This window comes from Spea bombifrons, chromosome 6 (genome assembly GCF_027358695.1).
Source record: "Spea bombifrons isolate aSpeBom1 chromosome 6, aSpeBom1.2.pri, whole genome shotgun sequence".
In the NCBI taxonomy this organism is placed as follows: domain Eukaryota; kingdom Metazoa; phylum Chordata; class Amphibia; order Anura; family Pelobatidae; genus Spea; species Spea bombifrons.
The window spans coordinates 20,832,562-20,848,423 of record NC_071092.1 but is presented as its reverse complement, the minus strand read 5'-3'; the positions used below and the strand labels follow the sequence as shown (position 1 = coordinate 20,848,423).

The 15,862-nt window shown below is 38.5% G+C and overlaps 1 protein-coding gene across 1 annotated transcript; it reads left to right on the top strand.

Moving 5' to 3' along the window:
• Positions 1-4,504: 4,504 nt before the first annotated feature.
• On the top strand, positions 4,505-10,278 carry RRP7A (ribosomal RNA processing 7 homolog A). Its single transcript, XM_053469096.1, has 7 exons — positions 4,505-4,563; positions 5,813-5,955; positions 7,288-7,413; positions 8,163-8,286; positions 9,134-9,231; positions 9,496-9,694; positions 9,994-10,278. Exons 1-7 carry the CDS (start codon positions 4,512-4,514, stop codon positions 10,077-10,079), a joined length of 828 nt encoding a protein of 275 aa, XP_053325071.1. The 5' UTR covers positions 4,505-4,511; the 3' UTR covers positions 10,080-10,278.
• Positions 10,279-15,862: the final 5,584 nt, after the last annotated feature.

Below are 15,862 nucleotides of genomic sequence, written 5' to 3'. Positions count from 1 at the left end.
AACCCCGGCGCACAACAGCTGTTGTCGCGCAGATCACAAGGGACCGGTATCGGAGGTCTTTAACAGACCTCCGGGTCCCTTGAGTGATTTTAAGCCGGGTTGAACCCGGCTTAAAATCACTCAAGGGAACCGGAGGTCTGTTAAAGACCTCCGATACCGCTCCCTTGCGAGCCTGCTCCTCCAGCGGCGGACATTACTGTCCGTCTCTGGAGGAGTGCCGGGTGCCGCAAGTTGGCAGCCCCTGATGAGCGGCACCCGGTGCGGACCGCCCCCCGTCGCGCCCCCTGGAGTGTGGCGCCCTGCTCTAAGAGGCCGGGAAGCCCCCACCAGGGCCGGCCTTAGGGGTCTGCGGCCGCACAGGGTTTAAATTAAAACATCGGGTTTTTTTTTTCAACTTTATTTAACATCCTCCATGTTAAATAAAGTTAAAAAAAACTTTATTTAACATGGAAAATGTTAAATAAAGTTAAAAAAAAACCCGATGTTTTAATTTAAACCCTGTGCGGCCGCAGACCCGTAAGGCCGGCCTTGGTGGGGACTTCCCGGCCCCTTAGAGTGGCGGACCCGGTCGCAGTTGCGGCGGGCTTAAGGGGCAGGTGCCCCTTATGCCCTGCGTTACTGCGGCCGTAGGTAGGTTAGGGGCCTGGAGCTGCAGCTCCATCAGCCCCTAAAGTCAATGCGGCCCTGCCGTGGCCCGGCCCACCGGGCAAATGCCCGGTGTGCCCGATGGCCAGTCCGGGCCTGATTCCACCCATAATCCCCATGTAAAAATAATAATATTCCCATATTCTTATCAGAAACAGGTCAAATTTGTTCCTTGGCATCTGTAACCATGATATTCCACCCATAATCCCCATGTAAAAAATATTATACCCATATTCTTATCAGAAATGGGTCAAATATGTTATTTAGCATGTGTAACTATAATATTCCACCCATAATCCCCATGTAAAAATAATAAAATGCCCATATTCTTATCAGAAACAGGTCAAATGTGTTCCTTGGCATCTGTAACCATGATATTCCACCCATAATCCCCCATGTAAAAATTTTTTTACAGCCATATTCTTATCAGAAACAGGTCAAATGTGCTCCTTAGCATCTGTAACTATAATATTCCACCCATAATCCCCATGTAAAAAGAATATTATACCCATATTCTTATCAGAAACAGGTCAAATATGTTCCTTGGCATCTGTAACCATGATATTCCACCCATAATCCCCATGTAAAAAAAATATTATACCCATATTCTTATCAGAAATGGGTCAAATATGTTATTTAGCATGTGTAACTATAATATTCCACCCATAATCCCCATGTAAAAAAAATATGATACCCATACTCTTATCAGAAATGGGTCAAATGTGTTATTTAGCATGTGTAACTATAATATTCCACCCATAATCCCCATTTAAAAATAATAATATTCCTATATTCTTATCAGAAACAGGTCAAATATGTTCCTTAGCATGTGTAACTATAATATTCCACCCATAATCCCCATGTAAAAAAATATTATACCCAAATTCTTATCAGAAATGGGTCAAATATGTTCCCTTGCATCTGTAACCATGACATTCCACCCATATTCCCCATGTAAAAAAAATATTATACCCATATTCTTATCAGAGACAGGTCAAATGTGTTCCTTAGCATGTGTAACTATAATATTCCACCCATAATCCCCATGTAAAAATAATAATATTCCCATATTCTTATCAGAAACAGGTCAAATATGTTCCTTAGCATGTGTAACTATAATATTCCACCCATAATCCCCATGTAAAAATAATAATATTCCCATATTCTTATCAGAAACAGGTCAAATTTGTTCCTTGGCATCTGTAACCATGATATTCCACCCATAATCCCCATGTAAAAAATATTATACCCATATTCTTATCAGAAATGGGTCAAATATGTTATTTAGCATGTGTAACTATAATATTCCACCCATAATCCCCATGTAAAAATAATAAAATGCCCATATTCTTATCAGAAACAGGTCAAATGTGTTCCTTGGCATCTGTAACCATGATATTCCACCCATAATCTCCCATGTAAAAATTTTTTTACAGCCATATTCTTATCAGAAACAGGTCAAATGTGCTCCTTAGCATCTGTAACTATAATATTCCACCCATAATCCCCATGTAAAAAGAATATTATACCCATATTCTTATCAGAAACAGGTCAAATATGTTCCTTGGCATCTGTAACCATGATATTCCACCCATAATCCCCATGTAAAAAAAATATTATACCCATATTCTTATCAGAAATGGGTCAAATATGTTATTTAGCATGTGTAACTATAATATTCCACCCATAATCCCCATGTAAAAAAAATATGATACCCATACTCTTATCAGAAATGGGTCAAATGTGTTCTTTGGCATCTGTAACCATGATATTCTGCCCAATATCCCCATGTAAAAAAAAGATTATACCCAAATTCTTATCAGAAATGGGTCAAATATGTTATTTAGCATGTGTAACTATAATATTCCACCCATAATCCCCATGTAAAAAGAATAATACTCCCATATTCCTGTTAGAAAAAGGTCAAATTTGTTCCTTGGCATCCGTAACTATGATATTCCACCCATATTCCCCATGTAAAAAAATGTTATACCCATATTCTGATCAGAAATGGGTCAAATGTGTTCCTTAGCATGTGTAACTATAATATTCCACCCATAATCCCCATGTAAAAATAATAAATGCCCATATTCTTATAAATGCCCATATTCTTATCAGAAACAGGTCAAATGTGTTCCTTGGCATCTGTAACCATGATATTCCACCCATAATCCCCCAGGTCAAATGTGTTCTTTGGCATCCGTAACCATGATATTCCACCCATAATCCCCCAGGTCAAATGTGTTCTTTGGCATCTGTAAACATGATATTCCACCCATAATCCCCATGTAAAAAAAAGATTATACCCAAATTCTTATCGGAAATGGGTCAAATATGTTATTTAGCATGTGTAACTATAATATTCTACCCATAATCCCATGTAAACAGGTCAAATTTGTTCCTCGGCATCTGTAACCATGATATTCCACCCATATTCCACCCATAATCCCCATGTTTAAAATATATATTCCCATATTGTGCCAATCAAAACAGGTAAAATATGGTGTTTGCACATTCATGTACCATATTAAATCAATATTTTGATTACATAACATTTTTCTATTATTTCTATAGCATTTACCATGATTCCGTTATAAAACTGTATATATTTCAGCAAGTAAATAGTTAAACATTTGCAGCTTCTTTTTGCAATGTATTTGTGGCAACTTAGTATGAAGAACTACCTAAAAGAACATACTGTGATTTACCATGAGTGTAGAATGTGTACTGACACCTATTGATAGTGCTGAGCATTGCAGCCAATCAGCCCATCAGCCCAAAATGCTGTTTAGTATGTCCCTTATTTTTGCCTATTTTCTAAACAATCAATAAAAAGCAGAAATACAAAGAATGAGTGAAAAAGAACTTACTGTCAAGTTTGAAAGAGATTGGTAATAACATGGCATGCTAAAAAGTGTCAATATGGCCCTAGCAGAAATGTTTTATTTCCATTAACATTTGGTTTTAAGGGTTAGTTTTGATACAGATGATCACTATTTAGCGATGTGCTATTAAAAAAGCGATGTGCACCTTGTAATATTTGCCCTATTACGCACAAGAGATGTAATTCATAGACATATAGAGTGGTTTCCAAATAAGGGCAATTCAATGATATTTTGGTTATTTTTCCCCTTTGGATCTAGCGGTGTATAATTTATGTGTATGTACATGTAAACCTGTTTGAAACATTTGTTTAAATTTTTTCTGCTATTTTTCATTTTTATCATACAAGATATATTTTATTTTACAATAATGCATATGGTTTCAAAAGAAAACCTTAATTTACTCACTCAGAAAGCCTGAACAGAGACTTAGTAAAAACACAAATATTGCTGCTATCCTGTAGTGTAAAAAACATTCTTCACTAATAGGATAAAGGGCAGAATGATCAATAAGTACCATAGTACCAAATAAGCATGGCAGACCTGCTCGGCAAGGAGTACTTTTGGCTAAACTTGAGTTGGGTAATGGTTTCTTTGGTCACATGAGAATAAATAAATATGTGCAATATTACTTACACCATACAGTGGTATTTATTGTGCTCAAATAATATGTTAAAACAATCCATTAAAATATAATATTGCTAACCGATCTAGTGAACTGCATTCCAACTTATACCTACCTACAAGACCAATCGTCTACAGTACATTTCAGTGTGATATACTTTTAATTATTTCGCAATGCTTCTCACAGATGATTTAGAGCGATTTGCTAAGATAAAATCATCACAGAGCGCTAACAACAAATCCGCACTCTCATTTTACTTCACTAACATGTCAACTGCGCATGCTCATCAAGATATCACTTCTGGAGTAGGTTCGACTACAACTCCCAGCTTTCCTTGTGAAGCTTACGTCACATCCAAAATGGCAGCGTCCACAGAGGTTCACGCGTTTGCAGCTCCTGCTGGATATTCTGGTAAAATTATCATGAATTTTTTGGTATGAGTGTATGTTCGTTGTAACTCCATGTTCATCTATTATCAAAATGTAATCGGTTAATGTATGTTTTTAGTCAATTGATTTGGTTAGGAATACTACAGCGTTTGCATTCAGACAATTAACCGAGATGTGAAATTGAACGTTCTTACATATCATATTTGCGCTGAGGTTCCATGGATGATTGTTAGGTAAATGTGTTACACCAAATAGTTACTCGATTGACCAAATTATGTTATAAATTATGCAAAAAGCGCTTCCGATCGACTAATCAAGATTCAGATAATAACGTTTTTAACCCTTGCGGTGCTTATGTTTAACTAATTTTCTTTCATTTACTGTACCCACACAAGTTTTAAAAAAAAAAAAAATTTATTAGAACAAGAAGGGCTTTCTTTAGATACTATTATTTGGATCATATCCTCTAATTTACTATAAAAAAAAAAGCATACAATATGCTGAACAATTGGGGGGGGGAGCACCATTTCTGACTTTCATTTGAAAAATAGTTTATACAAATGCTGATAAATACATTGTTTGTCTTGAGTTTAGAAATACCCAATGCTGTTGTGCTTTTTTGTGTAGGCCAATAAGTAGTGTGTTGCTATGTCAAATCCATTTTTTCCAAACCTTGTAATCCTGCCCTCATGTCCTATTTGGGAAATCTTTAAAGCTGGCCAGTTCAACTTACTCACATCAAATATATATTTTTGAAAGCTCAACACCCCAGGGTATTTTAACTCTTTCCATGCACTCATGTTGCCAAAGTTTGTGATGTTTTTTTTTTTTAAAAAAAACTGTATTTCTGGTGTGTATTTACAGCTCCTGGCATAAATCACTCCAAACACCCCAAATGCTGGTATTTTAACCCTTTCCATGCACTAATTCTACCATCAGCATTTGTGAAACTTTATGGTTGTAATTTTTTTTGGTATTTTTTTCCCTCTGCAATACAGTTTTTCAACTGGGAGTTTTGACATCTGGTCAGCCTGCCCCCATGTCCTATTTGGGACACATGGAAATTGTAAGGGAACAGTTAGCCTTTGCATGCATTAAAAACATATGGTTACAGTGTCCCTTTTACGTAGGCTATTATCTAGATTCTGGATGATCACCACACAGTTTGACAATTGTTTTGTTTGCTTGAGTATTTATGCGTAAGAGTTGTTATATAGTGTTGCCTTTAAAAAAAAAGAAAAAAAACCCAAAAACATTTGTCTCTTCACTAGCTATTCCAGTGATGTTTTCAGAAGAGAGGAAGAGTTTTCACTGCTTGTATGCTAAGGAACATAAAGTGAGGGAGCAGTTGGACCAAACCCGTCCTCTAAACCGTACCCTTTTTGTTATAAACATTCCATCTTATTGCACAAAGGTGAGGACATTCTATTTAGCTGTTTGTAAAAATGTAATAGCCCAGATCTCTGTTTATTACATGTTTGAAAAAATGCTATAGTTAAAAAGAGATTGCTGTATTCTCATGTGCAAATGAGGGCTGGGATATACATTTGCATTCAATTTCACTTCCATTTTTTTGTTCACAAGTTAATGTTTTTAGTAATATCAAGGCTTCTGTACTGAAAGCATTAGACACTGTATGTCAGGGATCAACAAACCTTAGGCACCAGGCTGTCATGGCAACTAGAAACCTTCTTGGGGCCCAGGGTTTTGCAGGGCTGCCATCATGAATCCGTTGTAGTGGGTGCCGTGAGGCCACATAATGAACGCTATTTGACCTCATGCCACTCACTTCCCGGCTCACTCTCAGAAAAGCATAGTGTGCCAGTTTGGCCTTGGCAGATGATAGTCAACGGCATAGCTGGTGAGAGGTGGAGTAGTGTATGTGAGTGTGTGTATACCCTAGTGCCAGAGTCTGTGTGTTTGTATAGAGCCGAAGTCAGTATGTGCAGTGTATTGCCGTGCAAGAGTCAGTGTGTAAGTGCCCGTAGTCTTAGTGTTTATTTTTTATATATCTATAGTCTTAGTCAATGTGTGGTGCTAGTGTGTATGGTGGTGTTTGTTGCAGTATAGGATTAGCATGCATTTGTATGTCAGCATATAGGGTTAGTGTGTGTACTAGTATATGGTGTTAGCATGTGTGTATTAGTGTAGAATGTTAGCATGTGTGTATTACTGTAATGTGTTGGTGTTTGAGCAGAAGATGCTAACGTGGTGTTCGTGTCTAAATGTAGGTTATTCTATGGCAAGGCTTGACAAACCCCAGGACCAATAATACATGATTGCGGGAAGAAAAGAAAAAAACCCCCCCTGTTGTATGCTTATGGGACATAATTTGCTAGTCTTAAGATCGCTCCTCTCTAATCAAGCAACTTAACAGAGACCATAACTTTGAGTTTGCATGATTATTCAACCACATACATTATATGCACAAATTAGGGTTTTTACTACATACATTGTCCTTATTTTAAGTTGACAACTCTTCCTTTAGTTATTAAAACCCCATTCAGTGTACAGAACCATAAAATAAAGGAAAAGAGGCAGATGTGCTTTCGATATAAAAATATTGGAACCCCCCCATTGCTGTTGCTGTACAAACACTGCAATGTACATGTGTTGGCATTTCAACCTCGTTAGTTGTTTGACATAGATCTTCCTTTCAAGTACTGGACTTTTCTGCACGGCACAGTGTCTTTAGTGATATCTACAATTGTGTGGTAGACTGTTGGTTATGCTTCTGTCCCTATAGATATGTTTATCCAAAATATTCAGTTCCTGTGGCACAGTGGAGTCAGTGGAGTTCCAGGAAAAACCAGGACCATCTGAGAAGATTCAAACAGTTTTTTCTAAATACTTTAATCAGAAAGTATCAAAGGTAAGACCCCCCTACTTAAACCGCTACACTTAATATTTGTTAGTTGTATGCACCTCTGTTTTTGTACACCCCCCCCCCCACACACACACAAAATGAATGTTTCTTTCACAAATGTGTCAACTGGAAGAAACTAGGAATCAGAATAAATAAATTAACTTGTAAATACATTAAATAAGTTTAAATAAATAACATTTACTCCCATCAGTATACACCAAGCCAGACATTGACTTGGTAGACCTCTGTCTGCTCAGGAGGAGGGATGGGGTCATTAGGAACCCTTCAAAATCTACTACACTCATCAAGGATTCCTGCAGTGTCAGCCTTGTCCCGCCAGAAGGGAATACTCGAACATTTATTAAGCAATTCAGATGCTGTCAGTGTAAGAGCATCACACGTAGTGCTGTTACACTGTCGGGGATGCTTACTTTTGCCAACAGTGATGAGACCAGACTGTCTCCCCCACAGTGCCAGTCCATGCCTAGTTACATTGGGAGATAGATGAGGCAGGTGAATCCTCAGGTGCCTGGAAGCATTTTATACATGCCATAGTTACCTGGGATTTGTCAAGCCCTGTACCGGTAGTGCCATTATTTATAGTGACCATACCTTCTGTTTATCAATAGAATTGTGAAAGTTATGCTGCTTACAAGGCTTAATTTAAATTTTTAAAAAAAAACACATACACACATTTTGACATTTCAACAAGAATTTGTTTAATTAAACACTCTTTTCCTGTCTGTTTTGTTTAGGGGTTTAAAGTTGCCTATATAGTGTTCACTAATCCATCTGCAATCCGAGAGTTTAAGATTCTAAAGTTCCAGAAACCATATGTGTTGTCTGAAAACATACAGTCCTTAAAAACCGGAGTCCACAGTGAGTATATCTAGTTTCCATTACACATGTGCATATGACGTTACCATAGTTTTTATTTTTTCAATCTCTGATCTGTTGGAGGTGAGTATTTTTTCTTGGTAATATAACTGTTGGCTCGCTACAATGTGTTTTTGTTGGCTGTTTTTTGGAATAGGGAGAATCTTCGTCTCCCCTTCTCCATATAATTTCTCCAGTACTGATCACAATGTGTATGATCCACCAGTAGGGGATGTAATTAGCGATCCCATCTAGGCCATCTTGCCAATGGTCAGGATAGCATATGCCTATCCCATGCATGTTTAAAATACTTTACTGTAAATAACTAATATATAGTGAACAGATATTTAAATCTGATCCTTTGTTGCTATACTGACTTCGCTAAACTTGCCTACATGCTGCACTACTTGGATAAAAAGCAGTACCCAAAAGCTTTTAATTTTATTAATCCATCCAGTCAAAACCTAAAATATTAAAATGTGTAAAGGGTGATTCTGGCCCTCCAAGACATAAGAAAAAAGCATGCATAGTTTGCTTCTAAGACAAAAGAACTAGAACTAATGAAAATGTGGGATCCTGGGGGAGTTGTAATAAACCAAAAACTGGGACACTTTGCCATATTTTATATATATTTTTTAAAACACCAATGGCACATACGCAGCATTTCTGAGCTCACTGCTATACCCATCAGCAAGGTGTTTGGGTGAGTAGACGTGCATGCATGACAGGTATATTGAAGGACTCTGTCCCCTTCAATGTGATTAACTTTGTTTCTCATGGTGAAATGAGTCTTGCATGAAAACTTACTTGTCACTGCATTAATATATTTTCTAAACATTGTGCATTTTAGAGTGGATAGAAGTTTATGAAACATCTCTTGTTGATGCAGCAGCTCTGCAAACTCATATAGATGACTTTATGAAAGAATATGACGAGAAGGTGGCCGAGGTAAGGTTTACTTATATTTTAAATGGCTTTCATGAAAAAGGTACCAAAAGTTAACATACCACAGTTGTCGCTAAAATTATAAGGTTATAGGCCTTGCCCGCTGAAAGCCGACATAGTTCCTGCATATTGATTTTATCTAGACCAACTTTATCGCGAAGAACACTAGGAGACATAGTAATATACTGCTGGTCAACATATTCTTATAAAAATACCTAGAAACCACACAAACATTGGGCTTTATCAATCCTGCTTTTCTTCCGACAGGAAGAGGAAAAAGCAAAGGAAGAAGAGGGAGTTCCAGATGAGGAAGGATGGGTAAAGGTTACTAGAAAAGGACGTCGCCCTGGCTTGGCACGCACAGAGGCCGTAAACATTCGGATGACAGAGAAGGAAAAGAAAAAGAGGAAACAAAAAGAGCTTCTCAACTTCTACGCCTGGCAGCATCGTGACAGCAAAAGAGAGCGTGAGTGTCCGCCAGTGTCTCCTACAAACACTTTACAAAATCATCCTAAAACAGGAGTACTTTCTATTGACTGTGTTCTGATGCATATGTGCTGTATGTTGTTTGTAGTCTGCTGCAGAGCTTCATTGTTCACATTTTGTCAACCCTAGAGCGTTACTTTCTTTGTTTTGTACCACTTCTTCTCACAGTAATATATATATATATATATATATATATATATATATATATATATATATATATATATATATATATATATATATTACTATAAATGCATCATTTCACTATCCTTTTGATTTTAGACCTTGCTGAGCTCCGTAAAAAATTTGAGGAAGATAAACAGAAGATTGCACTGATGCGGGCGCAGAGAAAGTTTCGTCCTTATTGAGAATTCATCCTGTCAGTCACCTATGAATTTACTTCGGCGTGGATTATTCCTGGCTTGTGTGGCACTCAAGGACTAGAGATATGCTCCCCTGGTTTATAGATTTATTAGTTTCCGGGGAGTTCAATGCAATAAAGTCATCATGCACCAATATTACCACTTGGACTTTCTTGCTATTTATAATGTGATAATGTGCATAAAACCCCAAAAAATTAAGAAGCAGAAATTTTAAACCTGTATTTGTTTCTGGTTTGACAGCGCTATTTTCTATCTGTGGCGCCCAGTATTGAAATACTGCTAATATTTCTTTTTTTTTTGTGTGTAACTTCCAGTTTTTGTGAAGTTGGCATTGAAGTACAAGATGATTTGTATGCGTAATTCAACAGAACATTAACTTTTTTGACCAATACGTCATTGAAATAAATTTAAAAAAAAAAAAAAAAAGTCCTGATACATCTGTTAGAATTGCTTCAAACCTGCTACCTGAAAGCAGTAGTAAATTAGTAAATTAGAAGTGTGCGTGTATAATATACCGTACTGGCCCGAATATAGGCCGCACTTTTTTCCCCCACTTTAAGTCTTTAAAGTGGGGGTGCGGCCTATATTCGGGGTCTAGCGCCCGACGCCCGGGACATGCAGTCCCGGGCGGCGGGGTTAGGATACAGATCCCCCGCAGCGGTGCAGGGGACCTGCATCCTACTGTCTGATACGCTCAGACAGCCTCCCCTGCCGGCACTTTCCACGGGGGGGAGTACCGGCACGGGAGGTTGTCTAAGCGCATAGCACGGACGTTCACCGGCAGCGGCGATGCGCCGTTGCCGGTGAATGTGCGCACGATGCATTCTAACCCCCCCGACTTACCAGGGCAGACTCCCGGGTGTCTTGCAGGGCCGGCGGAAGACATCTACGCAATACGCGTATACAACTTCCGGTACCGGCACTTCCGCTGAGTGCCGGCACCGGGAGTTGTATACACGATGGGCATAGATGTCCCCCTCCGGCCCCGTAAGACACCCGGGAGTCTGCTCTGGTAAGTCGGGGGGGGGAGGACAGAGTGGCAGCGTATCTCGGGGAGGGGGAGAGGACAGAGTGGCAGCATATCTCGGAGGGGGAGGACAGAGTAGCAGAATATCTCGGGGGGGGGACAGAGTGGCAGCATGTTTTTTGGTGCTTTTTTAAATAAAAATTTTTTTTCTTTAAAAAAGCACCAAACTTTTAGGGTGCGGCCTATATACGGGGGCGGCCTATATCCGAGCCAATACGGTATATGTATATATATCTTGCATATATGATTTAAAAAAAAATGCGGGTGCACTAACTGCAAAAGGGCAATTATGGTTGAAAGACCTAGCAAAAACATCAAAATTGCCCTGGTCATTAAGGGATTATGTTAAACACTGCACACACACAAATATATACAATAACATTACGACTGTAAGATCTGTGGGTTTTTTTTGTCAAAATACTATAAATTTGTGTTTCTGCAGCCTTTGTCAAAATGTGTGGTGGTATGTTTTTGTGCCCCCACACACACATTGTTCTTCAGGCATGAATTAACAGCTCCTGGTATATGTTTTAAAATTGTATTGTATAATAGTGTTGTGGTTTTGATCTTTGGTGCTTTGTGAAATAGGGAGTGTTTTTGTGTATGGCCAAGGAAAGTTGGAATGTACTCCTGTACACAAGTCATTGTGAAGCCAATACTAGTGATAAAACAAAATGGCCTCTAAGTGGCATCCCTGTTTTCACCCCTCCACTGTTGCATTGCTTACCCTCAAGGCCCTCTCCTGTTTCCAACAGCACAGTATGCGTAATTCTATATTTTCCCTTTGAATATTTGCATCTCAGGTGTTTTCTTTTACATTTATCAACACTGATCCGCAGCAACGTAAAGCATACGAAAGTTTATATATTTACATTCTCTTAACTGTTCAAAATCTGGCATTGTGTATTTATAAACATGCAGGTGCTGGTGAATTATGTTCATAATAATAAAAGCAATCTATTTTTTTATGAATACAGACAAGCGCTGTGACCACAAGCGCCACTGCAAGAGCTTTTTTCCTAAGATGGCGGCGTCCTTAAAAAAAAAAAAAAAAAAAAACAAACAAACAAAAAAAAACCCCAAAGGGTTCCAAGAGGGTCTCTCCAGACATTGCTGGGAACTTTGGGTACAGGTTCTGCATTCAAGTCAATGGAGCCCAGCTTTCGAATCACAATGTGATTAGTAAAATAAATTTTTTGAATTTAGGGAAATAAAGAGGGAAGCCTATATTTATATAAGCGTATGACTGGAGCACTGTCTTTCTCGGTGGGGCAGTTGGCCCACCCCCTGATCTGTTGGAGCCCATCTTTCTAATCACAATGTGATTAGTAAAATACATTTAAAAAATTCCCAACGGATGTTACCATTATATATACCGTATTTGCTCGATTATAAGACGACCCCCCAAATTTGAATATTAATTTAGGAAAAAAAGAAAAAGCCTGAATATAAGACGGCCGTATAGGAAAAAAGTTTTACCAGTAAATGTTAATTCATGTAAACTATTTTTTTTTAATAAAAGCTATGATTGAGAAAAATATATTGGTTTTATTTCCTTCTATTTTCCAACCTGCCCCCCCCCAGTTATGCACATCTGCCCCAGAAATGCCATATGCCACTGTGCCCCATGATATGTCTTTTGACCCCCTATGTGACACTCTGCCTCCAGAAATGCCTTATACCCCTATATGTCACTCTGGCATTAAGGGGGTTAAAAGGCATATTATGGGGCAGAGTGGCATATATAGGGAGGTTTAAGACATTTCCAGAGGCAGAGTGGCATTAAGGGGGTTAAAAGGCATTTCATAGAACACTCTGCCTCCAGAAATGCCTTATGCCCCCCATTTAACACTCCCCCGCCCTCCCCCCAAACTTACCGGTGCCTTTGACTCCCCTGTCATGCAGCCGGGGCAGCGTGTAGATGTCTACACGATTCACGTAGACAACTTACGCTGCAGCTGTAAGGAGGTGTGGCTAGCAGCAGGGGTTGTCTGCGTCCATCGCGCAGACCTTCCCCGGCTGTCAGAGATCAGAGTTCCCGGCACTGGTGCGGCTCCTTCCGGCTGCAGCTTAAGTTGTCTACGCGAATCGTGTAGACATCTACACACTGCCCCGGCTACACACCGGGGACTCGGAAGCACCGGTAAGTGGGGCGGGAGGGGGGGGGAGACAGGAGGATCCAGGTCCCCTGCAGCTGCGGGGGATCTGGATCTTAGTCGTCTCATAGTCAGACCCCGATTATAAGACAAGGGGTATTTTTCAGAGCATTTGCTCTGAAAAAAACCTTGTCTTATAATCGAGCAAATACGGTATACGCACACGTACACACACACACTCACTGGCCGATTTATTAGGTACACCTGAAAAAAGCTAATCGGCCGGTCACATGGCAGCAACTCAATGCATTTAGGCATGTAGATGTGGTCAAGACAACCTGCTTAAGTTCAAACCAAGCATCAGAATGGGGAAGAAAGGGTATTTAAGTGACTTTGGCACCAAGAACCATGCCACGCTCTGACGGGCTGGTCTGAGTATTTCAGAAACTGCTGATCTACTGGGATTGTCACGCACAACCATCTCTAGGGTTTACAGAGACTGCTCCAAAAAAGAAAAAAATGTATATATATGTTTATGAGTAAGTCCTAAAAATAGTGCTATATCTTAACAAAACATTCTTGCATGTAAATAGTTGAAATACTGGCATGTTAAATGCCCATTGGGTGTTTAGTTTAACCCCTTCGTGACAATGGCAGATTTTATTTTTTGTACCCTTCATGACAACGGCTGTTTTAACATTTCTGTGCTGCTTGTGTTTAGCTGTAATATATGTTTTTTCAGGACAAGAAGGGTTATTGGGCAATAATTACAAGTAGCGTTTTATTTCAAAACCATTTTTTCCCAAAACCTGGTCATTCTGCCTCATGTGGTACTTGGGACATCTTTGAAGCCAGCCAATGCAATTTACCCCATCAAACCATATATTTTATTATATTTATATATTTTAATCTTCTCCATGCACTAATTCAACCATCAGCCTTTGTCAAACATTATGGTAGTAACTTCGTATTTTTTTTTCACACAAATTTTACTTCAGGTATGAATTTACCGCTCTTGGTATATGTCCCTGTCAAACATCACCTCAATATGTGTTCAGTAACATCCCCTGAGTACAGTGATACACCCCCCCCCCCCCCCGTGCATGGGTTTTTTGGGTTATTTGGGAGATAAAAGGCACACCTTTGTGTGCATTTTTTGGCATTTGGACATCTGGCCATCAAATCATACCCCATGGGCATTTAAAATGCCAATATTTTAACTGTTTCCATGTGACAAGTTTTGTGAAGATGTAGCGCTAATTTTAGGACTTATAGGCTCATAGAAAACATTTTTGTATGTATACATATATATATATGTATACATATATATATATATGTATACATATATATATATATGTATACATATATATAGCCTTTTTGTGAGTGGGGGATTATTTTTACATGTTACCAATTGTTTAATTTTTTATTATTATTTCTAAATTTTACTAATCACATTGTGATTAGTGAGCTGGGCTCCATTGACCTGCATGGTGCATGGGATCTCGAGAGTTCTCAGATCACGGGACCCCGACTCACGATCAGTTCGCTTCGGCTCTCCAGCCGGGTAGGAGGCAGCGTGACGACGTGGGATGCGGTTGCTGGACAGGTAAGTTCTTACAGTCCCAAGTAGCCCATGGAGAAAAATTACCGGATTTGGGGAAAAATGATTTTGAAATAGCAAAGCTCTACTTCTAATTATTGTCCTATAATGTGCAAAAAACACATTAAAAACATTGAGTAAAATGCAAATCAATTTATAATTTATCTGAAATGGGTTATTCTGGATTTTTGTTGTTATTCTGTCTCTCACTGTTCAAATAACCTACCGTTAATGTCTTTGTCAGTGGGCAAACATACAAAATCAGCAAGGGATCAAATATTTTTTTCCTTCACTGTATAGACTATATATATTTCAGTAAGGCATTTGCCACTCTCATAGTAAATAAATAGCAGTGTTTGTGGATGTTAAAACAATTGTGCGTATATAAGGCAATGATTAAGTGAAAAGAGACTGAAGGTTGTATGTAATGGTGTATATTCAAAGGAAAGTCTTGTTACTAGTGAGGTACCACAGAGACGTATCCACATGATGTAAGCAAACTTGATTTAAAAATAATTAGCAAGGGGGTATTATTTAGTAAAAAAAAAAAATAAGATTTCACATTTGCACTATATGTGCATTTTATTACAACCAACATTTGATCAGCACATATTGTAATTTTCAAATACAAAGAAAGTTATCATCATATCTTCTATTAGTTATATCAATTTTGCTATTTTGGCAACAATGCATGACTTGTTCAAGGACATTTGATGTCATATGCAACATAAATATTTACATGTTACAGTTACGGCCTACATCATGAGAGCTAATCAGTGCCGTGTTTTGATCTCCTATAGGCTTCCAAGTCTTTTCAAATACCAAAGGATCATGGATAACTACATATGCGAAACAATACATATTTGAACATATATTTGAAAAAAAAGCCACATAAATAGTATTACTAACAGAGGCCAAAAACAAAAGGATATACAAGTAGGGTGCACAACTCTCTAATTTCTTAATATTTAAAGTAGATAAAAATAAGCATTGTCCGCTTAATATACTAAAGCCAAAATGACACCATGACTTTCTCTTCTTGGAA

Bases quoted from the DNA above. Each gene is read 5' to 3' on its own strand.
- RRP7A (XM_053469096.1), top strand. From the start codon at position 4,512: ATGGCAGCGTCCACAGAGGTTCACGCGTTTGCAGCTCCTGCTGGATAT. The intron at 7,414-8,162 runs GTAAGACCCCCC...TGTTTTGTTTAG, and splicing joins TTAATCAGAAAGTATCAAAG to GGGTTTAAAGTTGCCTATAT. The intron at 9,695-9,993 runs GTGAGTGTCCGC...TTTTGATTTTAG, and splicing joins TCGTGACAGCAAAAGAGAGC to ACCTTGCTGAGCTCCGTAAA.